This window comes from Drosophila grimshawi, unplaced genomic scaffold (assembly GCF_018153295.1).
Source record: "Drosophila grimshawi isolate 15287-2541.00 unplaced genomic scaffold, ASM1815329v1 contig_1377, whole genome shotgun sequence".
In the NCBI taxonomy this organism is placed as follows: Eukaryota; Metazoa; Arthropoda; class Insecta; order Diptera; family Drosophilidae; genus Drosophila; species Drosophila grimshawi.
Genome location: NW_025062900.1, coordinates 9,892,288 through 9,918,218, shown reverse-complemented (window position 1 = coordinate 9,918,218; position 25,931 = coordinate 9,892,288). Strand labels below are relative to the sequence as shown.

Genomic DNA, 25,931 nt, shown 5'->3' with positions numbered 1-25,931 from the left:
GGCGGACAGACGCTGGCCAATTATGTCTAAATAATTGCTATGCGAGCGCCTTTTTAAATGTGTTGACACCCAAAAGCTGAATGATGATGATGATGATGATGAGAATGATAATGATCTTAATGATGATTGGGATAATGCTGATGTTGTTGCTGATGGTGATGAGTATGTTAAGCAGTCGAACCAATGGCTTGGAAGCGAATCAATCAGGCGCACACAAAGACCCATTGCAAACAAGTTGTTGTCCACTCATTTGAAGGGGAGCAGGGAGTTTGGATAATATTCGACGACGACGACGACTGCTTCTTCTTTTTCTAGTTGGTTTGACTACTAGTTTCATTACTTTCACTGCTTTAGCTGACACGACAACAGCAACGGCAACGGCAACGTCAACGTTGCTGAGCAAAAGCAAAGCTCATCATTATGGCTCATTAGCAAAGCTATTTTTGTGTGTTACTCGCATTTTTGCCATGTCTCCCTTTCTGTGGCAGATCCTGGTAACTGGCGAGTGTTGGTTATATTGAATGCTGCTAATTTGCACATAAGCCGCTTGGGGGCTCTCGTGCATAATGCCAAATCTCTTGCCAACAGACGACTACCGACTACTGTTCGTTTGGACCAACTAACTAAGCCCCTCTAAGCACCAGGCCAGGACCTAATCCAACTGCTTATTACATACTACATGTCTCTGCAGCCCACAAAAGTATGCCACCGCACACACATACACACACACACACACAAATATATAATATAGCTGGACAAAGCAGTCAAGCTAAACTCGCAATGGACTCAAATGGACTCGACGACTCATCTCATGCCATTGATTTTTAGGTAGAAGTTTTAGCCGCGGCAGCTTAGCCAGGACCAAAAAAATAATTAACCGCAAACGTTGTAACAAAACAAAGTACTTAGCTTGTGGTAGAGAGTGCTCGACTGGGACTTACTCTATGCAGAATTTTCAAAGATTTCATTGTGAATGTCTTTTATGTACTTATACACAAAAATCTAAAACGGTTGTGGAATATCTGATAACATGTACCCAAAAAACACATGACAAAAAGTACTCTTAGAAAAGTAGTTAAAATGCACTCAACAGTTATTCCCATCGAAGACCTGCTCATAACAGGTGATAAATACAAAAAAATATACACCATTCCTAATCTTTCATAAACAGGGGGTATACAGGATAAACAAAAAAAAAGTAGCCATCATCAGCAAAAAAACGCAGGGATAAATGAAAACAAGATGGGGGAGCAGTAAACATTGAGCATTGTCAGACAACTCTTTGAATGGGGTGCATGGAGCTGACTTTTCCATTCAAGGGGAACGGCTTAATGTGCCGGTGAGCGCACATGTGTCCATTATTTGATGCATTAAGAGCAGCAAACGTGGATATAAAGGGGCTATGGGGTTAAGGGTGTTGGCAGAGGGGTGGACCATAAGCATGCCATGGCCGGAGACATGCACAAGCAGAATGTTGCTGATAGTCTTTATTGTCTGGCTGTTAGAGAAACACAACTGCAACAACTGTTGCGACTTTTAATGTCAGCGAGAGCGGGTTGAACGGAGAGAGGGGTTACCTCCACATGTTGATGTTGGCAACCGCAGCAACAAATGTGCATAGAGGCAGCAACAGGAGCAACAGCAGCAAAAGCAACAGTATCCTGTTGCCAGTGCCTGACGCTGCTTATGTGTAATGGTTGCAGAAGAATAGCGTCATGGAGCGGCATGGAGCTAGGATGAATCCAGCGCAAAAATACCAAACGAGAGGAAAGTCATGAATGCAATCTACCTGCACATTTCCCCATAAAAGGCAAACAGCAACTCTCACAAATTCTACTTCGTGTTTGTTGCCCGCTGGCAAAGTAACAACAACAGCTGGTATTGCGCATTGCTGCAACGAAAAAATATATAAAAATAGCAACATTAAAAACAAAATACAAAAACAAAATAACAATGCCAGGCGTCATTTACATGGCTTATTGCAATGTTTTTATTTATTTCATTTGAAAGTGGCGCGTAAATCAAAAACATGTTAGGGGAATATCGCTAATACAATACAACTAGCGAACCTGGGCCAATAAGCTTATATTTTTTCAAAGATTTGTCGACTTGTTACTTAAATCACTTTTGTTTTTTTTGATAATCTATATATCGATGGTTTAAAAATGTATAAAAAATCATTTAGAATTTAATATTTGATTGAAATATTTATTTTAAATATAGCAGAATAAAAATCGTATAAAATTGAATATTACAAATATATATAATACTGAATAATGGTTTTTATCAGGATAGTTTTAGGTTTCTGTTATTGTGCTTGGCATAAACTATTCTTTATATTTAAGCGTTTCGGCATTAACTATTATTAACTTTATATTTTCTCTCTCACTTGCAGCATGGACTACACAACGTTGCTGTGCTGCGGTCTGGCTTTCGTATTATATTTGAACACCCTTAATGCGGGCTTTGTCTATGACGACAGGTAAGAAGACAAAGCGTGGCCAACTTTTACGCAATGCTTAAGCTTCCAGGCAAATTTATGTATTTAAGCTAGGACCAAAAACTAACACACAATCTTAAATGTCAAAAAAAAAGGAGAACAAAAATTAAATAAAGAAAAAATATTCGGAAATTTTGGGGCGAGCTTGTGGTGTGGCACGTGGCATGCTTCGTTGCAGCAATGGAATCTCTCAGTGGTACTTAAAATCGAATTTCGAGGCACTCACACACACACAGACACACAAGAACACACATAAAGCACATTCTGCTACACGTTGTCGCTGCGGCTGACTGGCTGACTGGCTGACAAGAAGACGACTCGCAGCGAATTTGTGTGGCATTAGAGTGGCATTTGTTTATGTGAACCGCAGCATCGGCAACGGCAAAGGCAACGGCAACGGCAATGGCAACGTTAACGACAACGGAAACATCGTTGCCAATACCCCCGAGCTCTGATGGTGTTGCTATTGCTGATGCTGGTTTTCTCTGCGTCTGTCACGAACACCTCGCCAAAATCCCTATATAGTCCAACATGGTGCGTGCAGGAAGCGTCCAGGTGAGGCTGCTATCCACCAAAGCCCACCCACAACGATGGCGGTCCAATATCGTCCTCGCTTCTCGCATTCCGATGACACAGTGACAGCATCGAGACACACCAAAGCCCACCCTTCGACCGGTCACAAAAAAATGGAGGATAAAATTGCCATAATATGCAACTAGCTGCATTCTTAAATGTCTACGCACAAAAGCCATTCAATTTGGGTAACACATATTTGTCAAGCAATTTTGTTTGCCGCAAGCTGAAATCGTGAACATTATCAATAGCCGACTCAAGTATCTTATTGACATGAATTACAAAGATGTGTTCTGGATCATTTTTTTTGTATGGTGAATAGAATTTTGGCTATGATTTATTTGTGGAATCCAGTCTTATCTTCTAAAATCAAGTTAATTTATTTACACATACCCTACAAAATATCATATTTGAATTCTCAATAGTAACGATTATTGAACTCTTTCATCTTTCGCTGATGGAATCCATCTAATATTTTACATATTCTCTTTGCACATTTCAATTTAATTATAGACGCGCCATATTGGGCAATGCGGACGTCTCTGGTGGATCGAGTTGGCAGCGCAGCTTTGGCAACGATTTTTGGGGCACGCCATTGACGGACAGTGGCACTCATGGCTCCTGGCGACCGCTTTGCGTGCTGAGCTTCCGGCTGAATTATGTGCTTGCCGGTGGCTTTGCGCCGTGGGGCTTTCATCTCGGCAACAATCTGTTGCATTGTGTGGCAACGGCGCTGGTGGTGCGTGTGGCGCGCACGCTGCTCGCCTCTTTCTGGGCGGTACTGGTAGCGGGTGCACTCTTCGCCGCCCATCCCATACACACCGAGGCAGTGGCGGGGGTGGTGGGCCGAGCCGACGTCGCTGCCTGTATCTGCTATCTGCTAACGTACCTCAGCTATCTGCGGCACATGCGCTGGCGCGAATCCGCCGATCCCCGCCAGTGGCTGGCCTTAGCCACTACGCTGCTCTTCGCGCTGGCCGCGCTGCTCTGCAAGGAGACGGCCATAACGGCACTGCTCGTCTGTGCAGCGTTCGATGTGATGCGAGCCCTCAGCGGACAGGTGGATAAGGTGAGACTGAATACATTTTTGGAATTTACAAAAATTAAAACAATCTCAGAAAATGATAGTCAAAATGTAGCGACGAATCAATATTTGTTGTATTCTAATCAAAATTGTTATTTGTTCGTTTCCTTTAGCAACGCCTGCGTTCGCTGTGCATTGTGCTTGGTGCCCTTGGCTGCAGTGCCTACTATCGCCTGGTCATCGTGCCCGGTCCACAGAGCGCCTTCTCCAGCGCTGACAATCCCATAGCACGCACTGCGTCCACGTGGACGCGATTGCTGACATTTCTGCACCTGCCCGTTGTCAATTTGAAGCTGCTGCTGCAGCCGCAAGTGCTCAGCTTCGATTGGGGCATGGATGCGCTGACGCGAGTCACAACGCTCTGGGATCGCCGCAATGCGCAGTCCGCCTGCTTTTACTCGGTATTGGTGGGCGTGGCATGGCGCAGCTGCAAGCTGCTGCTAAAGAGCAGTGAACACGAGAATAGCAACAATAATAATAATAATAATAATAATAATAATAATAGTAATAATAACAATAGCGCCAGCTATCAGCATTATCATATACAGAAGGTGGGCAGAAAGTCACGCGCTAAGCGCAAGCGACTCTCCAACAACAACAACAACAGCAAGTACCAAGCCTATGAGGTAGCCTATCAACAGGATGCACTGCCCTGCAGCGACTGCAACAATAACAACAGCAACGGCGCCTATGTTTATGGCGATGCAACAGCTGCTCCGCACCCGCCACATTCCTCACATCCCCTCGTCGTGTCTTCCGCTGTGAGCTTGGCCCTGCTGAAAGCTTTTCGGGGCTCGCGCAGCAGCAGCAGCTGCAGCAACAGCACAACGGCCAGCAACAAGAGTAGCGGCAGCAGCAGCAGCTCCAGTTCTAATTGCAGCTCCTTGGATGTTGGCAGTAGTTCTTCCTCCAGCGCCTCCACCTCCTGCTCGGAGTATATGTTGAGCGGTATGCCGGCGCCGGCACGCCGTGCCTGCATTCTGCTCATGTCCTGTGCATTTCTAACGCTGCCATTTCTGCCCGCGAGCAATCTGTTCTTCTATGTGGGTTTCGTCGTGGCCGAACGTCTGCTCTATCTGCCCAGCGTTGGCTTCTGTCTCCTGGTCGGCTATGGTGTCTCCAAGCTGCTCGCCTGCCGTCGCTGTCGCAGTTCGCGCCGGACTCGTTGTCTGCTGCTGCTAGGGTTCAGTGTGCTCCTGGCAGCGATGAGCTTGAGAACGGTGCGCAGGAATGCCGACTGGCGAGATGAGGAGAGCCTGTTCCGAAGTGCCATTATAGTCAATCCACCGAAAGGTGAGTGCTGTTGACAAACGCAATTTGCAATTGCTTTCTTTTTTATTTGGATACTTAATTCACACCCTTTGTTTCAGCACTGGGTAATTTGGGCAGTGTGCTGAGCTCACAGGCGCGCTACGAGGAGGCCAAACAGGTGCTGCAGGAGGCCATCCGGTATAGGCCCAACATGGCGGATGTGCACTTTAATTTGTGAGTATCTGTACCATCAGATATTGGCTAGTAGTTAACCATTTACTTTTGTCTACAACTTCAACTGTATCTATTATAATTTTGTTAAACTCAAAAATCTGTGGAAATGTTTTTAGGTAGTGGAGTTTTAAACATACTTTTAAATTTCATAAATATTGTGCTTCAGGTTCTTATAAATTTGATTAAATATGCTAAGGCTAAGTTAAAGTTAGTTAACCAACAATTCACAATCTAGCATTATCTATAAATAAATAATTGTAAATTGAAAATGGTTGCAAGTAAGAGTTAAATTGAAGGCATTTAAAGTAGCTGCAAGTAATTAAGGCAAGATTCCATTTAGCTTTTTAGTAAATTAAATGATGGGTTTCTATGGACATAAATTCAACAATATAATAATCAAGAGCTGTCTCTCACAATGCGTAAAACAGTTCTGTGCAACACTTCTACTCAACATTTCAATGACTAAGGTAGATAAATATTTGCAACTAGTTACATTCTACACCAAAGTTAAAAAACCTTAAGGGAGCTACTGTCCATGTACACACACACAATGCTCCAGTGCTCAGTTAAATGGCAGTCAGATGTCTCTTTATCTCTGTCTCTCTCTCTCTCTATGTATATATATATGTATATATCTGTCGCTCTGTCTTTTTCTTTTTACGTGAGCAATTTTCATTATGTGTGCCTATTTTGGTGTGGATGCAGCACTCGGCTGCGCATTTAGTGCGACCATTTTCATGGCTCAAGGCTGCTGCTGTCAAGCAGCTAGACGCTGTTAGAGTTTATAATGCAGCTGTAGTATACTCAGGACCAGCATCAGCATCAGCATCAGGATATGCCCGAGCTAGTACAATGCCAAACAAGCTGTCAAATGAAGCCCATTTTGCTGTATTCCTCGGGCTCTTCCAGAGTTGGGTGTGGATGGTGCTGGGTGTAAATTCTTTTTATACGCCTTTTGCAAAACTATGCGCATTTTGTGCCGCTCACTTTTTTTTTGCATTGCATACTCCTGGCCAACAACAAAAGTCCTTCGCGTTCACACTCCAGCCAGGAGATCTGTGCGTTTTTTGTTTTGTTTTCTTTTTTTTATATGCATCTCCACACCTCCCCTCCCCCAACACACTCTTCATATTCCAGCCATTCGTCTGTCAACGTCTGACAAGGTCTGTAAGCGTGCTGTTTTGTCTGTTGTCTGTTCGCATTGCATTTTCCCTCATTGCGCATATTTCTCAGCATCAGGCGAGACAGCATAACGGCCAAAAGAAGAGTCAACAGCAGCAACAGCAGCAACAGCAACAGCAACTATTATATGCCATATAACAACAGCAACTAGCAACAACAACAACAAGTGTTTTAGCTGCTTCAACTGGGAATAAACAAGTACAAAAAAGGCAGTATTTGCGCAAGCTAAACGACTGCATCATACTCTGTTAAAGTTAGCAAAAAGTATTTGGTACCAATTACCCAACTTACCTCTAGTTATGCTTCTTCTGTCAGATCAGTTTAAATACATGCTATATTCATTTTTACCCTTCAAAGTTTAAGTATTGCACTTACATCACCTCAAAGGAAGAGGTCACCAAAAAATGGATCCTTACGTTCCAATACTGTCCCCTTTTATGGTTAAAGAAGAGAAATATACATTTTTGTATATAATTCTTTTAAATATTGACAAAAAGTTCTGACTTCTTGGTTATTTGCATAGAAGAATGGCAATTAGAGAAATAAAAAAACACCCAAAACATAAAACACTTCCGACCCTACCAGATATACCCCTTTTTTGCCAAACTAGGGAATAGTTTGTGAAAAAGACAAAAGGCAGTACGCGAAGTTGTGCTTTGAATATTCAGTGCGTCATTTTTGCATATCTCTGCTTTTATTCGCCTTTTTTTTTGCGCGCTGCATTGTCAACTGGAACTGCAACTCCGACTCCAGCTCAGATTCCAGCAGCGAGTCCTTTCAACTGGGCCTCAGGGGATGTGGGGCGAGGCAATGCTGGGCCTTGACGCATGCCAGATTATTGCATGTGATTTTGGCGGCTAAGCAATATGAGTAGCAACAGCAAGCACCCCTGGAGAACGTGGGCATGCTGTTTAATGTCAAAGTACTCAAAAGTCAATGGTTCAAAACCAGGTCACATTGCTATGGCTGCTGTCATATATCCTCTAGCTGCAACTCCAGCTCTTGTGCTCCTCGGATCTACCGAACCGAGTATTAGCCGCTGGCAACGAAACCCTTCAATGTCCGAGCCCCAACCACAAAACTGAGAGCACAGGATGCAGTCGCCGCGTGACATGTTTGCTCTCCACACGCTAATCGAAAATCAATGTTGTCAGCTGCCTGTCCCACACCCTCATAGGATGCTGTTTCCTGTTCGCGCTCAAAGGCTAAGCAGCTGTTTGCACATACCATATTATTTACTGCGATCAAGCCATCAATAGCAAATGCCAGCGGCTTTTATTTCCCTTTGCTTGACTGATTACCGCCCACGTCGAACGGCTCCCGTAGCATCCAAAGATGGAATCATTCTCGGAAGTTGGGGGAACAGACAGACAAACAATTGTTGACGTTATACAAAGAAAAAACGAGCAACATTGATAAAATTCTGTTTGCTAGAGAAGATGGGGGATATATATATTTATATATATATATACGTAGATATATATATACATATATGTAAATACAGACTTCAGGCATCCTTAAGCCACGTTTTATGCAACCAAACACCAAACAGCGATACCTGAAATCACTGAGTTGCATAATTTGATTTCGTCTTCTTTTTATTATACACTTGCTGGATTTATTATAATATTGTCATGATGTGTGCAACGCATCGTAGCAGATAAATCTACTATATAAGCATATCTGTACATCGTAGGCAGTCTGACTGGATAATCATACCATATAGTTCTTTGGAGAAATGAATTGTTTTTTCTTTACATAGGTTCACAAATAATATTTTTCTTAGGCTTCAACAGTTTTGATATATTACACTTTAAAGATAAAGATATTAAATTTTATTTCAAATATCTGTTATGTATTTTCTAATTCTGAGGACATTTAATGATGTTTTATATGTCTAAATTCACACTTCTCGTCTAAGCTATTTGTAGTTTGATAAACTGCGTTGCTTGCTGACAGTCGACACCACTCTCATCTGCAGACATGTTGCATTTGGGATGTGATTGCATCAAAGATTCGCCGGCTTCTTCAATGCTTTTGCCTGCTTTAAGAGGCAATATAGTGCAGCTTTTTGCTGAGCAAACTAATTACATAAATCCGAGCAATCTTACTTTCGCCTTAGCCTTTTACATAGCTTGCCTTTCAGAGTGTTTGTGTTGGCGGCTGACTGTAAAGATGCTTGACAGGTTTCTAGGCGCCGTCAAGTGGTCAATGGTTGCCGCTGGTTGTAGGGGGCTCTAATTAGATCTCAAGTTGAGGCAGAAGTGTGCGACAAGTTCAGCAGCCGTCAATTATATAATGGCAGCACTTTCCCTTTCACTATCTCAACGCCACTCATTCTTCCTTTTATTCTCTTTGCAGGGGCATACTGTACCAGAATCAGCAGGACTTCAAGTCGGCCGTCGAGTGTTTTCAGCGCGCTATCAAATTTCGGCCAAGTTTGGCAGGTAAGTGACTTTATATTGCGTATATACTCTTTGTATATAATAAACATGCAAGGCTTTTCAGTACCCTTCATAGAAAACCTATATTTTCTTGAGTTTTCCAAATACTCTTTAGACTCTAAGAGCTCCAAGTACTCTATTCATATGGTCTAACAACTCCGATTGCTCTCTTTACATAGTGGCCTATCTCAATCTGGGCATATCATTCATTGCGCTGGGCAAGCGTCAGCAGGCTATTGAAATCCTTCAAGTTGGTGCGACGCTGGACGGTACAGCGGTACGCGATCGCAGTGCCCATGACCAGGCCAGAAGCTCAGCCTTTCTGCAGTTGGGTGCACTCTACGTGGAGCAGGGCAAATTGCAGCGAGCGCTTGCTGTCTACCGAGAAGCGTTGTCCTCGTTGCCAACACTCCTGCAGCAAAGAGAGGTGCTCTACCAGCGCATTGGTGATGTCTTTGGGCGACTACAGCAGTGGGACGAGGCAGAGCGTCATCATCGTGCCGCATTAGAACTGCAGCCCAACCAGGTGGCGGCGCACTTGAGCTACGGCATCACGCTGGCCAGAAATGTATGTATTCTGATGTGATTAGGTGTTGCCTCACGCTCACTGTTTTTCTTTTCATTTCTTATGCAGAGCAGTCGCGCTTCGGAGGCGGAAATGTGGTTCAAGCGCGCACTAAAACTGGCACCGGAACAGGCCAGCGTCTATCATCATTATGGTGAGTATCTTGGGTGAACTATATAGATCAATAACTAATAGTCGGCTGACTACGGCTCATTTGGTTAGATTGTTTCTGTTTATTTATTTTAAAAATGATGAGAAATGATATACCAATTTTTATGAACGGATGCCTTAAGAACTGTGCTTTTATTTCTGTTTCTAGCTGAATTCCTGGCCTTGCAGTCACGTCATCACGAGTCCGCTGTTTATCATCGACGCGCTGCGGAACTGGCGCCCACGGATTACGCTTTGGTTGTGGCAGCTGCAACCTCACTGAGATTGCTCGATCGCAAAGCAGAGGCGGAGCTGTGGTACCGCAAGGTGAGCCATCCTTATCTCACATCAATTTCTTTACACGTTTAATAAAAAATGAATTCGTTTATATTTGGCACAGGCTGTTGCTTTGCGACCGGATGACGCACATGCTCACACTAATCTGGGGGCCATATTGCATCTGCTGGGACGCACAAATCATGCGGCGGCTAGTTATAAGGATGCTCTCCGGCTGCAGCCAGGTGATGCCATAACGCTGGGCAATCTGGCGAAATTGGGCGTGACAAATGTTTAGCCACCAAGTGGATAACGTTAATTAACGTGAGGGAGATAGTGAGAGAGGGCGAGAGAGACAGAGACAGGGAGAAGGAAAGAGAGAGCAGTAGTTATTTTTATATATGTATGCGCAGGCCGGTTATAGCCGTTAGATAACTCTACAGAATTTATACGAAGGACTTCGATATCATTTAGCAGATGGCAGAGGCGACAAGAGGCAGGAGGCAGGAGGCAGCATGTAAATAAACCACAAAGCAGCGACCAAAGAAAGTCATAAAGCAGAAACACAAGTCAGAATTTATATGGCTCGATGGCAGAAGAAATGAAAATGAAAGTTAATGAAAAGGGAACGCAGCAGTAGAGAGACAGAGAGAACAATAATTAAACTACCTAAATGTTAAGGAATATCGAAAAAAAATACAAATAAACCGTAACCGTAACCGGAAACCGGATGCAGGTGCTGTACAGTGAACATAGTCGTAGCAAAACTATCAAAAATAGAATTGATGCAAAATATCGATAGCAAAATACTCACGATAAATGTTTGTATATCGATAACAACACTTCAAAATATCGATAACAAAATCAAACGACATTTTGGTAACTTAATGTGCTTAATATGAATGTAAATTAATGTAAATATAGAGAAAACAAAACAGAAAAAACAACCCTTATGAAAAAATATGACGATTATAATTATTGACCATATATAGATATATATATAGATAAGTGTATATGTATGACTGTATGTGGACTATGCCTAAACAATGTGGTGGCTTTCCGTTCGGGCCAAGCGGTTCGCGAGATCGTTTTTTCGGCGTTGTGTGTACATTTTAGTTAAGTGAATTAGCTACAGAAATATGATTGTAAAAACCCAAAAATGTAAGAAATACTTGAAAAGTGTATGGAAATGAAAAGAGAATACATATATAATTAAAGAAAACAACAAAAAATGAAAACTATTTGAAAAACATAAACCGAAATACTGTTGCATTTTCAATACTTGCCTCATTGTGCTCTAAGCTGCTTAGCTAACCGTTAAGCAGTAAACTTGGTACTATGATATTGCCCCCCCTCCCCAACACTGTACCCCTTCTGTTACGACAAGTGGCGCACATTGAACCCATAATTGTGACCACTTTGCCCAAAGCACCACTTGCCAGCCAACCATCCAGCCATGCAGTCGAAGCGAAGCCAACTATATGCACCCACGGGCGGAGGAAATATTTTCAGTGCTTAACGGCTTAAAATCTCCTTAAGTTCCCCCCGGCCGCAACCAAGTACAAACACAATCAGTGTCAAAATTTTCGACCGAAAGTCGAAAGCAATGGCGAAGACCAAGTCGAAGACCTGGCTGCACTCAGAGAAAAATACGTACGGCAACGTTAAAAAATTCTTGAAAATTTGATATATTGATATCGAACTTATTATTGATAATGTATTGGCCTAATTTTTAGAACGAGAAAACCTTCGAGTTTTCCTCACCATACTTTACGTTCAATAGCATTTTTTCTTTCAAGTGTACAGCCGTTTGAAAGTACATCTGACGTCGAAGGCGCCACTTAAGCCCAAGCAAACCACAACAAGAAATAAAGCGTTTGTGTCTTATGCCAACTAAATCGCTGGATTATGAATTACAATATACTTGACTGGCACGACGAAGACGACTGAGTCTGGTCCAGGACACTCCTCCCCTCTGCACTGCTCTGTCTTTCTCACCCACTGCAGTCATAATATTGCCACAGCTAATGCTGCAGGCGACTAAATGGCTGCTGGCTTGCCAAGCTGCAGGGCAGATGGAGAGCAGTTGGGGGGAGGGCGGTTAAATAGCGATGCTGCAGCACGATAAAGGTGATGACTTTTGACATGCAAAGGCAACAAACGCATCTGCAGGACCTTCGAGCCAAGCCCAATTGGTTTGCCAAGTCAAATGGCGGCTTGTTTGTTGGCTGGGTAGAAAACGTGCACAAGAGCAGTTCCATGGCATATAAATGAATGTGTCACTCAGTCAGTCAGTCAATCAGTCAGTCGGTGAGTCATTCCCCAGCCCATGCTCCGTTTGGCTAAGTGCAGCAATGTCCTGGTTTGGTTCGGTGACACATCATCTGCTTTGATGGCATCGCACTGCAAGCACTTTATTGCAGCAACTGAGGCAGCTGAAGCAGCATTGGCCACTAAATGCACTCGCTAGTTGCTCCTTCGTTCGAGTGCAGCTCACTAATTGCAGACGCCAGTCTGCCCCACGCAAAGACCCCAGCCAAACAGTGTTGCCACATCAGCTGTTTTTGCACCTCAATGCTGGCTAGAAATATGGAATTGTAGCTGTGTTTAATTTGCATTTCCTTTAATTTTTTGTTTGCTGAATTGACAATCTCTCTATTTTGTTATCAAGTTCCCAATCGGGAAACCGCAGGACGATGCAGACTCTGTCATAAGTAACGAGACATTTGAATGCATTCTGGGAGCATAAACAGACCGAGGCTCTTCCAGCAAAGTCAACGCTGGAAAAATGAGAACTGTGCGAGTAAGAAAAACCATTTCATAACATTAAATTAATAAATAGGTAAAGAATTGATAAGTACATCAAATAAAGTATTCCACAAATTACATATTCAAATGATGAATACTCAAATTTATCATCCAAGTTCAAAAACAAGAAACAAAAATCCAAAATTCGCACATTTCTGATACAAGTCAAATTAGCAAATCAGATATATATGTATATCGGATACTGGTGCATTTCTAGTATACATTTAGCTTTTTTTTTTAAGAAATCAGTTTATACCAAGTCTAGCTTCAATTACCTCTCACAAAGAGCTGTCAACACTGCACCGCTGAACTGTCGCTGTCTGGGTCCATTGATGCGCTGCTTTTCTTGCAAGTGACTCGTTAGCTTTGTGGAGCAAGGCTGAGAGACTGAGACGGCGAACTGAGACTGAGAGTCTCAGACGGAGACTGAGGTTTCTAGGACGTGGGTGGGGGCGAGTAGCGTTTCTGACGCTGACTGAGCGCGCTAATTACTGACAGCTTCAGCAGCTAGCTGGCGCGCGGATTTATGACAGCGTCAACGTCAACGTCGCTCCACTGGCCACTCAGCTGGCTAAAAAGGCGCTCAACCCACTAACAGTTGGGTGTTGCTGTTGTTGTTGTTGCTGTGGTTGTGAGTGGGCTCCCGAGCTAAGTACTTGAATGTCTGTAGAGACAAGCCAATGGTGAATTAGTCTTTGTTTTTAAGCAGCAGATGAGGAGAACCGTTCCAGTCAACTAGTCCCTAAATTCCGAGCTCCTCTCTGGCCTTGGTGCCGGCTGCCAAATGCAGACCTCAGTTGCAACTAATTCGAACTAATTATGGGGCCCTTGTTACTTTAACGAAACGACAGGCAAAAACAGCAAAGACAAAAAAAACGAAATGTTTGATGTATAAATATGAGCACACACAGCACACACAACATACACACACAGAGCGAGAGAGCAAGAGAGAGATAGAAGAAACGCTGGGTAGTTTTATGTTTTAATTGTGGCTTACGTTTGATTTGGCCAAAGGGCATACAGCCATGACAGGCATAAAAACAAAGGCAAACATGCTGGTACATGCCACACACATAATTACATACACACACACACACACACATATATATACAACAACACACACATACAAAAAGAAAGAGGAAGACCACTTTTATTTACAAGTGGGTGATGGCAAATCCAAAATCATTTGTTATTTGCACATTTGCCAAGTGTGTGGCAAGAGAAAAACTTTTACCGGACTCGCTCTTAAATCGCTTTTGATGAGGGTCACATCAAATGCTCCCGCCTGACCATTTCTGGCACAATGGGGCATTGCTCACATACAGTGAATGCTCCCTTGAGCGGTCTGCTCAGATCGGCTGCACTTGTTGTCGAAGCTATCCACTCAAGAAAGATGTCGCAGTAGGCTCAAAAGCAAACCCGGCAAGCATTAAAGCATATTCTCTGTTAACGAATAATGAAGCATGTATGTTTTTCATAATGGATAGCTGATTTTTACAGTCACCATAATCTAAATTGATTATTACTGCTGTTTAGTCATCCATGAGCGACACAACGTGCTTTTTTGTTCAAATTTGTCAAGATAAAGGAGATGTTTCTGTCAGCTAGTGGAGCTCTTACTGTGTATATATATTCACATATGTATACATATATATATATGTATATATAATCATAGGCAGAGACTTCAAGAGCCAATTAGTCGCCAGTGTTGTTGCAGTTGCAGTTGCATCCTTGCTGCTTACTGCACGCGGCACTTGTGTCAATGCCATTTTCGTAGTCCCACTTGACAAGTCGGGCAGGCAGCCCCAAACGTGACAGCGTCAACACTTTTGCATTCGCATAATAATCATATTGCGAATATAATGGCGTGAAAAAGCAACAACAACAACAAGAACAGCAACCTTAAAAAAAGGATGCCTGACAGTTGACAGTTACAGCTGAAGCTGAAGCTGAAGTTGGCGTTGTCAGCGGCAACGCTCGACGATCCACGTTCGCGTTATTATACCCTGCCAAAAAATGCGAAAAAATATGGGCATAAGAAAATTATGGCTAGGCATTGGCAACAAGGCTTAAATTGTCATATAAAAGCCTTTGTTAGTGAAATCAAGCTAGAAATACTCGGACGATTTTGGAAGCAAAAGATTGAAAACTTTTTATGAACATTTATAACTTGCTAAACAATTTAAGCTAACAAATATATTTATAAGTTGAAACTGCTGCTATTATAGTATATTCAGTTCGATATTTCAAGATATCTGGTGTTTTGTCATACTATAGATCTGCTACAATATGCACTCGATTGCCACACCAAAAAAATGTATATTAATATTTTAACCACATTTTTACAACCACAATCTACTTAAAAAAGATTTGTTTTTTGTGACGTAATGTGGGAAATTGAATCTATAAATAGACAGAAAGGTTTTGGTATCAATTAAGGGAATGTTTCTAAAATTTAAAATTCATATTGCCTTCTTTACAGAGTATGTATCTGGTCTTGTTTCCCCTACTGAAACCTTCTTATATATTCTTTTTCCTTGCTCATCTCATTGTGTAATTGCACAAAAATAAACTGGCTGCTGAATTTGTTGCCTCATGTTGTTATTGTTGTTGTTGTTGTTATTTTTGTTGCTCGTTGCAAGCTCGTGCGCCAAATTTCAGAATCTGTTGCATAATTTTCGGTCACATTACTTTTTGTGCCTTTCTGACTGTCGCTGGCGCGTGTTCAAGTGTTGACAACGCCAAAGCAAAGAGGACACACGCAGTGAGGCAAGAGAAAGCAAGAGAGAAAGAGAGAGAGGGAGAGAGAGAGAGAGTGGGACAGAGAAAGCACAGCGACAATTGCAATTGCAGCAGCAATTTATGCAACAGCACAAATACACAAGGAGAAAGAGGAAAACGATGCGAAAATGCGACTCGAGTCTTGATGTATTTTCAACACTTTCAGGCAACAGACAACAACAACAACAAGTAACAAACGACAACAAAGCAACTCGCTTAATAATATGCAAATTTCATGTGTTGTTGTGTAATTTTGACTATTACAAATCGCATAGTTATGTGTATAGTCGCTTTAATTAAAAAACAACTACTAGTTGTTGCACAAATAATTTTTCAATGCCAGTGGCCGCACAATTAAAAATCAAAATGTCAAATTACACATATACTACATGTAGCAAATTACACACCCACACACATGCACAAAACACACAAGCACACACACACAAACACACACACACACTAGCAGACACACACACACACACTCGCTCTGTCTATATGTATAGAGACATCTGTAAACTAAGCTGACAGTAAAAAGTCCGTCCAAGCGTGTAATTAGAAATTATATCCAATTGCCCTGCGGCCACTCGAGCAGCCGAACGGCGGCTCTGTCTCTGTCTCCGTCTCCGTCTCTGTCTCCGTCTCTGTCTCTGTAACCCTCTCTCTTCCACTATACTCTCTGCCTCTGCCCGCTCCAAAACTTGATTTTCGGTTTTTCGAGACAGCCACAATGCCTGTGGATTGAATGTGCATGTGCTGGCATGTGTGTATCCTTGTGTGTGTGCGTAAGTGTGTGTATTTTTGGTCAGTACATTGTACCATGGGCAAAATGGTGACTTTTACTGTTTTAAGTACAGCTAGTTGAACAATATTAAATGAAACGCATACCTGAAGTCGCCAGCAATCTTGCTGTAAATAATTAAACTTATTTATTTCTACTCTATTTTAGTAAATTTCGAAAAAGATAAAATTTGTGATTTTATACTTATCCAAGCTGAGTCACTATTTAGCTTTGTTAGAGCTTTCTTTCTTAAATATTATTATTTTAAATATATTTTATATCTACTTCTGTGGCCAAATGCTTTATTTCCAGTCAGCTATGTAGTCTGAAACTCATTTGTATACACTACAAAAAAAGGTCACAAACAATGAAAAGCCAAAAAACTTGATTTTATATTTCAGTTAGTAATTTATGTCAGCAAACGTCACATTTTGCCCGTGGTGTACAGACCAAAACTGATGCTGCAAAATGTTTTAAATGCAGGAGGCAGTCAGCATACTTTCCGGTCTTGGCCGCTGCTGCCGCCTATGCACGGTCCGTTGTCGGGCTTTGGCCAACTGACAGTCGTGACAATCGACAGTTGGGCAGTCGACAGTCGGCAATCGACAGTCGGGCGGCAATCGGCAATTGGCAATCGGTGGTGCTTGCGAACCCTTTGGCAGCTGCCAAATTGTCTCTTGTGGTTGTCACACACTGCGTATTAGTAATGCGCCATACGCAGCTTTGCCGGCTGCCAGTTGCCGGTTTTGCTCGGGTGTTTTGTGTCAAGTGTCAATGTCTCTGTCTCTGTCTGTATATGTATATGTATATATATTTGTGCGTGTGTGCTTTCAATTACAAAATGTCAGACAAGTTGAAAATTAAATTCACAGCGTTTTATCGATTTTTGGGTACAACTTCCTCTTCAACTTTCTACTCCTTCCATTGCTACCATATTAAGACTTTTGCGACTAGCTCAAAAAACTTTACTAAATGCTGCTTCAGGTAAGAAGGCGGCTCATAGCAAGGTAACAGCTATTCTCTCCACCCTCTTCCCCCGCACACTGCATTCAGCCCCTTAAAAAGTTGGAGACATTTTGTCTGCTTTTGTGCTCAGACTAAATGGCAAGCAGAGATTAAACACAGACACACACACACACACACACAAAGACAAAGCATGGCCTGCAACAACTTTAGAAACAAGCTGAAAATGTGCAAAGGGCGCTTTTAACCAGCCCAAGAGCTACTTAATAGCAGTACATACCTTGATTCTTCTCGAAAACTAAAGATATTTAAAAGTCTCATGAGGAATATACATTAAAATCTTAGTAAATTGTAAAACTTGATACCCTTTTGATATGCTTTCACTACAGGGGATGCTGCAATTTTGTCTTAAAGTTTATAATTGATGAACATCAACAGCCGAGTCGAAGTAGATTAAGTTATCACCTTGCTGCACTTATGTACGTCGAATCGGTACGGATCGGTTCACTATATCATTTATATACAAATACATTAGCACCAAACTAGCACCGAACTCATTAAATAGTGTAGTCAACAAGCCATTGTATACCAGTTTTTATTTAATAAGAATTAATCAATAAAATCATAGATGATTGCTCCTCGAAAACATAACTGCCCACATATTTTGTGGAGTTCAAAAATCTCTCTGTGTTGTCTAGCCAGAGCATTTGACCAGATGATAAATGTACAATGTAACGCCGAAAAGCCGCTTAAAATCAAATGTCAAATGTAATATTTTGAGCTGCAGCGGGTCAAATAGCATTAGGGACAACAATGCATAGCTTACAAGTATCCGCGGAGCGTGACAATGTCAGCAACAGACGTCCCAGTGTTTTAAGTGCCGCTGCAGACTGAAGATGGGTTGGTTTCGGGTTGGGGTTGGGGTTGGCGTTGGCGTTGGTTTGGGTATATTTCTGTCTTGGACAGGAGAGGCAAAAACAAAGCAACATCCTTTGGCAGCAAAGACAATGATCTGAGCTTGTTGGAGTTGTGGCATGTGTAAAGCAAGGTGAATTTCATTTTGTTGTTGTTAAGGGATGCGAGAGGGAAAAAAACATGTAAGCAACTCCCATTGTTGGCATCTCCTTTTGTATTTCTCTCTAACTCTCTCTCTCTCTCTCTCTCTCTCTCTCTCCATCAGGCTGCTTGGAACATTTTCAACTTTATGGCATTTTATTATTTTTTATGATTGTTTACAAGACAAGCGGCTTTTAGGCACGCTGCATGGCCAAAAGAGACTCAAGGTGGTGAGGTGGAGTGGTGCGGTCGGTGGGGCACATGTTAAAACAAAGTGCTTTTGTTTGGTGACATCAAGTTAAGTACCTGCCCCACATCCCGTCCGCACAACCAACTCGAGCCAAGTTGCATGAAAACAAACACTCGACATGACAAAAATGGAGGGAGTGTCTGTGCATATAAGTATGTGTGAGTGTGTGTGTGTGTGTGTGTGTTGGGTGGGTTTAAGTGTGGGTGCTTCAGTGTGTGAGTGTGTGTGTTTCTTGATGCTTGACGTGACTCGAGTTCGTTTTGCATTTGAAATTTGCATTTTTAATGAAAAACGGTTTTAATTGCATGAAATTGTTTGACTTTGTTAAACAGCGAATGCGATAGTAGTAGGGGTATTTCTAGCAGAGACAGGGTAGTACCAGCTTGTGACTCGTGATGTGCCGCAAATAAAAATTTTCAAATAGAAGCAGTTTCTATTTACACGCCACTGACTATCAACAGGAAACGGATGCAACACTTGGCAGCACTGCCAACCGCACGCAGCAAACGGCAACAGCAGCAGCAAAAGCGGCAACAGCAATGTCGGCGGCACGAATTGATAGCCAGACACGTTGTGGCATCAAGAAAAAGCTCCAAAAACTACACAGAACAAAAAAACCAAGCGTGTAAACTAAATTAACTCATTCTTGTCAAAGTCAGCTCTAATTTATCTTATTTCTTACATTCGTCATTATCGAAATCGATTTACAATAAATGCAATGCAAAGTCATCTATATAGTTTGGTATTTTATTTCTCTGTTTTCGAAACAACTTTAAATAGAATATTAACAATAAATGTAAAGATGCTTGAATAAAATATATGCCTGGCTTCAATTAGCCGTTGACGAATGTTCTTCAATATCTGGCTTAGTCACAGATCGAGTTAAAAATGACTTGCCTATTTGAGCATACATATAACTATAGTGTTTTTAGGAGAAGCTCAACTGTATTGGAATTTCCGTTGTGATACCGCTTGCCAGCAAGCGAACTACTTATAACTTGGTTATGTCTGCCAGTGCACCAAGAGACAAACCGTGAGGAGCGGTGTGGGACAAACGGACAGAGAAACAGTCAAACAAACAGACAAGCAAACAGACAAACAGGCAAACAGGCAAAAGGCAGAGCAACTGGACGCCAACTGATAGCAAATATGTTCTCAAGTACTTTTGGGAGCAACGGTTTTTAAGCTAGATACGAAAACTTTTACCTCTCTCGACGACAGCCGCAGTTGGAGTCGCCGCCAATGACTCGTCTCTGACTTGGCGCTAAGCTGCTTAAATCTTTCATGTAAACTTTTACCCAACCATCCCTCACCCCAAACGTCCTCCTCATCACATAGCTGTAGTCGATCTTTGCTGTTCACCTCGCACCCGTTCATCTTTAATGAAGTCGCTTCCGCTTTTGGTTTTTTTTTCTTTCTTGCCTGACAGTATTTTTGGTTTCTCATCTTTACGGCTCTGGCATTTTATTTTGTTTTTCAAAAACCAAAGAAAGAAAAGAGTAAGTAATAAGTATATATATATATATATATATTTCAACTACTTTGCCAACTGTTGCGCAAGTAACGAGGAATTAGAGTTTGTCTTTTTGGTGGGGGGTGGGTTTGGTTTTTGCTGCTTCTTGCGTGATAAAAGCACAAATTTTCACTTGCGACTTTGCTTCCACAGAAGTCTGCAGACGAGTGAGATAAATACGTTCAACTTTAGCAAATCGAAGATGATGAACGGCCAAAAGGCTAATATGAGTTTGAGCCATGAATTATGTTGTAAACTCTAAGTGGACTTTACTTGCTCAAGTTTTCGACGTGGCTCAGATCAGAGAGCATCACTAAAACATAATAGCTGACAAACCAAACTCTTGGTGAAGAAAATCCATTTCGTCAGAAAATTAATTGTATTTATTTTACAAAATATTACAACATTTTCTATATGATTTCTTGATGATCGGTGTACTGTGTACATCAGTCATTTGAAGTACTCTTGGCTAAAAGATTAATTTTTTTTTAATTTGTACTTTAACAACAAACCAGTCCATGTTGTATTAAATATTTGCAAATTGAAATCTTTGATATTATTTTTCATATATTTGAATTGCTAAAAAAGGAAACAGTGAAAAAGCATATAACACAGCTTTAGCAATTTTCAAACCGATTGAAATATTTGCAATTTAGTGCACCATTAAATTTCATTTCCCTTTGCTAGCCAAAAGTGGCAGCAGCAACAAAATCAACAGTAACAAATACAAATACAAATACAAATACAACAAACAAAAAATAAAACCGTTTCAAAAAAGCACACGACAAAAACTTAATCGCTCGTGTAATGACTGCATTCGACTTTTGTAATTAGCAGACCGTCCTTGCTGACTGCGCCTCGCCGCAAGGGGGAGGCCCCTTCACTAGCCCCTCCTGCTTTTCACTGCAAATAAATATTAATTTGCTATAGCGATGGTTCCACAGCTGTTGCTGTTGTTGCTGTTGCTGTTGTTGCTGTTGCTGTTGCTGCTGTTGCTGCTGCTGCTGCATGTTGCTCGCCCTTTTCCTATTCGTCGTTTGCTGCACGAAATTTATGTGCAACGTACAACAAATTTTCACTTATTGCAGCAGCAAAACCAACAACAACAACTACTACAACAACAGCAGCAGCCGAGACGGACTCTAACGGAATGTGTCGTGGCGTTCAGTCTCAAAGTGTTCAAATACGGGGGCAGTGTGGTAGTTAGGGATAGAGGGGCTGCGGGGCTTGTGTAAAGGATTGCGTCTGACACTTTGTTAGTCCCGCTGTTGCTTCGACTGGTTCGACTGCTGCTACTGCTGCTGCGTGACAAGAGCTCGCGCGAATGCTATAAATTTTGTATTTAATTTTCAATTCGTTTTAGTTTTATTGCTCAGCAGCAGCAGCAGCAGCAGCAGCAACAAGAATAAGTGCGAACCGTTATCTTTGGTATGCCGAAGACTTTATACCCTTGCAGAGGGTTAAAGTCAATAAATAGTTCACAAAATAGCCAGTCATTTTGATAAAGAGTAAAAACTTGGAACTGGATACGTTAATAGAAATAGAAATCAAAATTCTTTGAAAAGTAGAAAACTTAATGGATTAAAACTAAATTTAAATTAACGAAAACATCGAGTGGTTGATAACAAAACTCAATTTATTAATTTGTTGTGCTTTGCCTTGGACATCGATTTCTCCATTACTTATTTTGACCTACTGATTTCTCATCAATTTATAGAGAGAATGCTTGAAAATAAATTGACATATAGACAGGCATTTATATATATATATAAATATCGACTTTTCTCAAAAATACATATAGATTATAAGCTCACAGTTTTTCAATCCATTACACACAGAATACCCTCTGCAAGTTCATGAAAGTATTAACAGCCGTCGGGAAGTTCAAGACTTGAACTGGCTGGCCGCTGGCCAGCGGCAACAACTTAAGCAGCTGCAACAGCAACAGCACCAGTGCGTTGCTCTCAAGCGTAGCTGCAACATCCGCTACCGGTCCACAGCAACCAAAATGTTCAAAATTACTTGGCCAAGTTTAGCTGCACTATCGTTTTTAATGTTGCACGTCTAATTTGATTACAAGTGTCATCCATTTGTACACTGAACCCAAAAACATTCCGATTCGGCGACATCTAATGAAGTAATTTTAATTTAAGTGCGTCTTCAGCTTCGTCTGATTCTTCTTTTGCATGTTGCGGCAGCGCGTGGCATTAAGTTTACAATTACTTAATTCCGGCGCACTTAAATGACCCACATCAAATTGAGCACCGTGACGCGAAACAAGTGACAGGTGGCCTTAGCTTGTCTTCCTCCTCCTTCCCGGACTACTGTTATCCACCCGCACCCCAACCCTGAGAATTGTTAATTATATGCTCGTTACGTGAAAGCCCACGAGCTGAATTTATCGCTAGCTTCCTGCAAATGATCAACTCATTATTTGACTAGAAGACGAAAGCTCATCTACAACAAGGCCGAACAAGGCTATCTTAAGCAAGCTATTTTTCATAATAAAACCGACTATTAGTTCATATGAAATCTATATAGTTTTCAAGTGTAATGCTGAAGAATTTACATCCATTAAAAAAGCTGACTTTAAGAATCCTTTCGAAGATGCCAAGTTTCGCTATGCTTTCGTCAAAGTAGTTTATGCGACATTTTAGGGCACTTATGTTGCGAATTTGCTGCTTACAGCGATTATAAAAACATTTGGCACAGCTGATATCCTTCGAATTGATGGGATGGACAAATGCCAGTTCTGGACACCCGCCTACACTTTGGAAACAACAGGCAAACAGTGCTAGAGCAGGAGAAAGTGGGGCGCAACGCACTTAGAGTTTATTGCATTTATAGAGCAAGCTGCGTGGGAGTGTGGAAGTGTATGTATGCGAGTACATACACAAATATCATATACATATATATATATATATATAATATATAAAGGGAGAGGAGAGAGAGCATCGCATCGCATCGCAACGTTGCTTGCCACGTAGCACGTGTGCTGCTTTGGTTGCTTTTGCTGTTGCCATTGCTACTGGGCACCCAATGGGACACCATTTGGTAATGAGATTTAGAAATAAAATCTACAAAGATGTTTGCACGAGCTGTTGACGTTGCTGTTACAATACACCTCCCCCCACCTCTGTGTATGTGTGTGTGGGTGCGTTGTCCATTTGTTTTCTACTGCTATCCATTAGTAACAGATGCTACGACTGCCACTAGCAGAGGCAAACTTCAGCTTGAGCATTAGAACTAGCGGCCACTGCCAGGATTCACATTCAAATGGCATCCATGCATGTTGCTCATCATTTGTATGTGTACATAATACACACAATATATGCACACACACACACACACACACACACAAACACATACAAAATAATATGTAATTTGTATACACTACTAGAGAAGAAGGAGGAAACTAAAATAAGTCACAACTTATATGCTCTTTTAGCTACCTTCCAATTTCGAGATACTTTTCACTTTTGACCACGAACGCAGTACGCAGAAAAGTATGCTTTAGAATTTAGAAAATATATTTTTCGGAATAAAACAAAACTATGATGAAATCAAATTAGTGTGCTCTATATGAGACTGTTTGATTAGAATATATCCTGAGTCCATATTTTATATAGTAAACTTAATAATAGTAATTTGTTCAATATGAAATTATGTTTTGGTTAACCAAATCTATGTTTCTCATCCGATTTTAAAAGCACTTTTCATAATTAATCAATAATATGTGATTGTACTGCATATGAGAACTTAAATTCTCCTATATTGAAATAATTAGCTCTTATAGTTTCCAAAATCCGCTTGTGACTTTATACTATTTTAAAATATTGTTTATTTTATAGGCATTCGATTTGATTAAAGCCATTAAAACAATTTCTACCTGGTGTGCATATCAGTTTAAAGGGTACACAATTTGATATGTATGGCATTTTTGGCTATTTGGTCAGCATGTTAATCCGCTTGGCCAGAATGTCACCGGATGCATGTGTGTGTATGCCATAAACTGTATATATATATATATATATATATATGTATGTGTATAAATGGGCTACATAATATGAAATAGTGTTCTCAGTACTGGGGCATTAAACCGTTGAGTACTTTATTCGTAGTACTCCAACTAAAAAAAATTTCTTTGATTTCTATCGCAATTTAAGCTGCCTTAAGTCGTTGGCTAGAAAAAAAGGAAGAATTTTAGCTCATGCTTATGCTCCTACACACACACACACACACACACACACACAAATACACTTGTACAGGATACGCAGCAAATCGGCCGTATACATCATAAACACGTTTGAATTATGGCCCTGAACGTCGAAGTTGCTCTTTTTCACGTTGACTTTTGTTGCAGCAACAACAGCAACAGCAGCAACAACAACAATCTCCTCGACTGCCCGACGCCATAACGAGATAAATCATTTTAGACAGCGTCATTAGTTGGCCGTAATCATTTTATACGCTGTTCTTAAATAAAGCAAATGAAGTTTTATGGCATTTTTGTTAGCGTTTCTAACTAATTTTGGGCTTAAGTTGCTCAAAGCAAATAAAAGTTGGTCGATTGTAGATCTTTTAAAACTGTTATTCGAATAGATCAGATAGAAATGAAAAATAATTTATATTGAAGGTTATATTCATGAAATCAAACAAACCGTTTCCAGACTATGAAATAATCAGGTAATAATTGATCAATAAATTAAAAGATGCTTTAAGTTGCGAAAAATCAATAGAAAATAACTGAATCTACATCACAACAAAGAACAGAGCATCTGGCAGTCTGTCATTTTGGACTCTTTGATTTTTTAGTTGATGTTGTTGTTCCGCTGCTGCTGCTGATTTTGCGTTAGCCACATCATCGACGTACCAGCAACAACAACAACAACAACAACAGCAACAGCGGCAGCAGCAGAAGCCAAAACACACGCGCCAAACTTTTGATACATTACGTATACGCTGTGTGTGCTAGCTGGTGTGTGTGTGTGTGTGTGTGTGTGTGTGTGTGAGCTGGTAGCTGCCCCAAGCTTGCTAAGCTGGCTGCCCCGTCCGCAAGGCAGCATGATTTTTTTCTTTTTCATGCTGTCATTGCCATTGGCTAAAGCAGGCCGGAATAGGGGGGTCGGAATGGGAGAGGCTTGGCCTGGCGGATGACGATTTAATCCCCCCCTTTTGTCGAAAATGGGGGATAGATGTGGTAAATGGTAAATTTCTTTTTAATTTGAAGCATTCACTCAAAGTCATCGTCATGTTGGGGATATTAATGCCACCGAGCAACGTGGGACACGTCCAGCCAATGACTTATAATTTATGGCGATGGCAGACGTCGCTTCGCATTTAATGGCGCTGCAAAATAACAACAACAACAAAAAAAAACAACAATATCAACAAAAAAACCAAATTCCAACAGCAGCAAAAAGCTGACTTAACAGGGCCAAAAGTCAACCATAGATCCACACTCGGAAAAATATGTCCAGCCGAATATATAAAATCGAATAAAAATTAGGTTTATCATTTCTA

At 41.3% G+C, this 25,931-nt stretch overlaps 1 protein-coding gene across 1 annotated transcript in view; it reads left to right on the top strand.

The window, feature by feature from the left end:
- Window positions 1–11,218, top strand: part of LOC6562942 (protein O-mannosyl-transferase TMTC2) — a 37,967-nt gene extending 26,749 nt beyond the window's left edge. The window contains exons 2-10 of the mRNA XM_001988569.3: window positions 2,396–2,482; window positions 3,587–4,142; window positions 4,271–5,450; window positions 5,528–5,642; window positions 9,186–9,271; window positions 9,448–9,836; window positions 9,903–9,987; window positions 10,153–10,310; window positions 10,384–11,218. Coding sequence (XP_001988605.1) covers window positions 2,396–2,482; window positions 3,587–4,142; window positions 4,271–5,450; window positions 5,528–5,642; window positions 9,186–9,271; window positions 9,448–9,836; window positions 9,903–9,987; window positions 10,153–10,310; window positions 10,384–10,557 — 2,830 coding nt within the window. The 3' untranslated portion in view covers window positions 10,558–11,218. The remainder of the gene's footprint in view (window positions 1–2,395; window positions 2,483–3,586; window positions 4,143–4,270; window positions 5,451–5,527; window positions 5,643–9,185; window positions 9,272–9,447; window positions 9,837–9,902; window positions 9,988–10,152; window positions 10,311–10,383) is intronic.
- The last annotated feature ends 14,713 nt before the right edge of the window (window positions 11,219–25,931 follow it).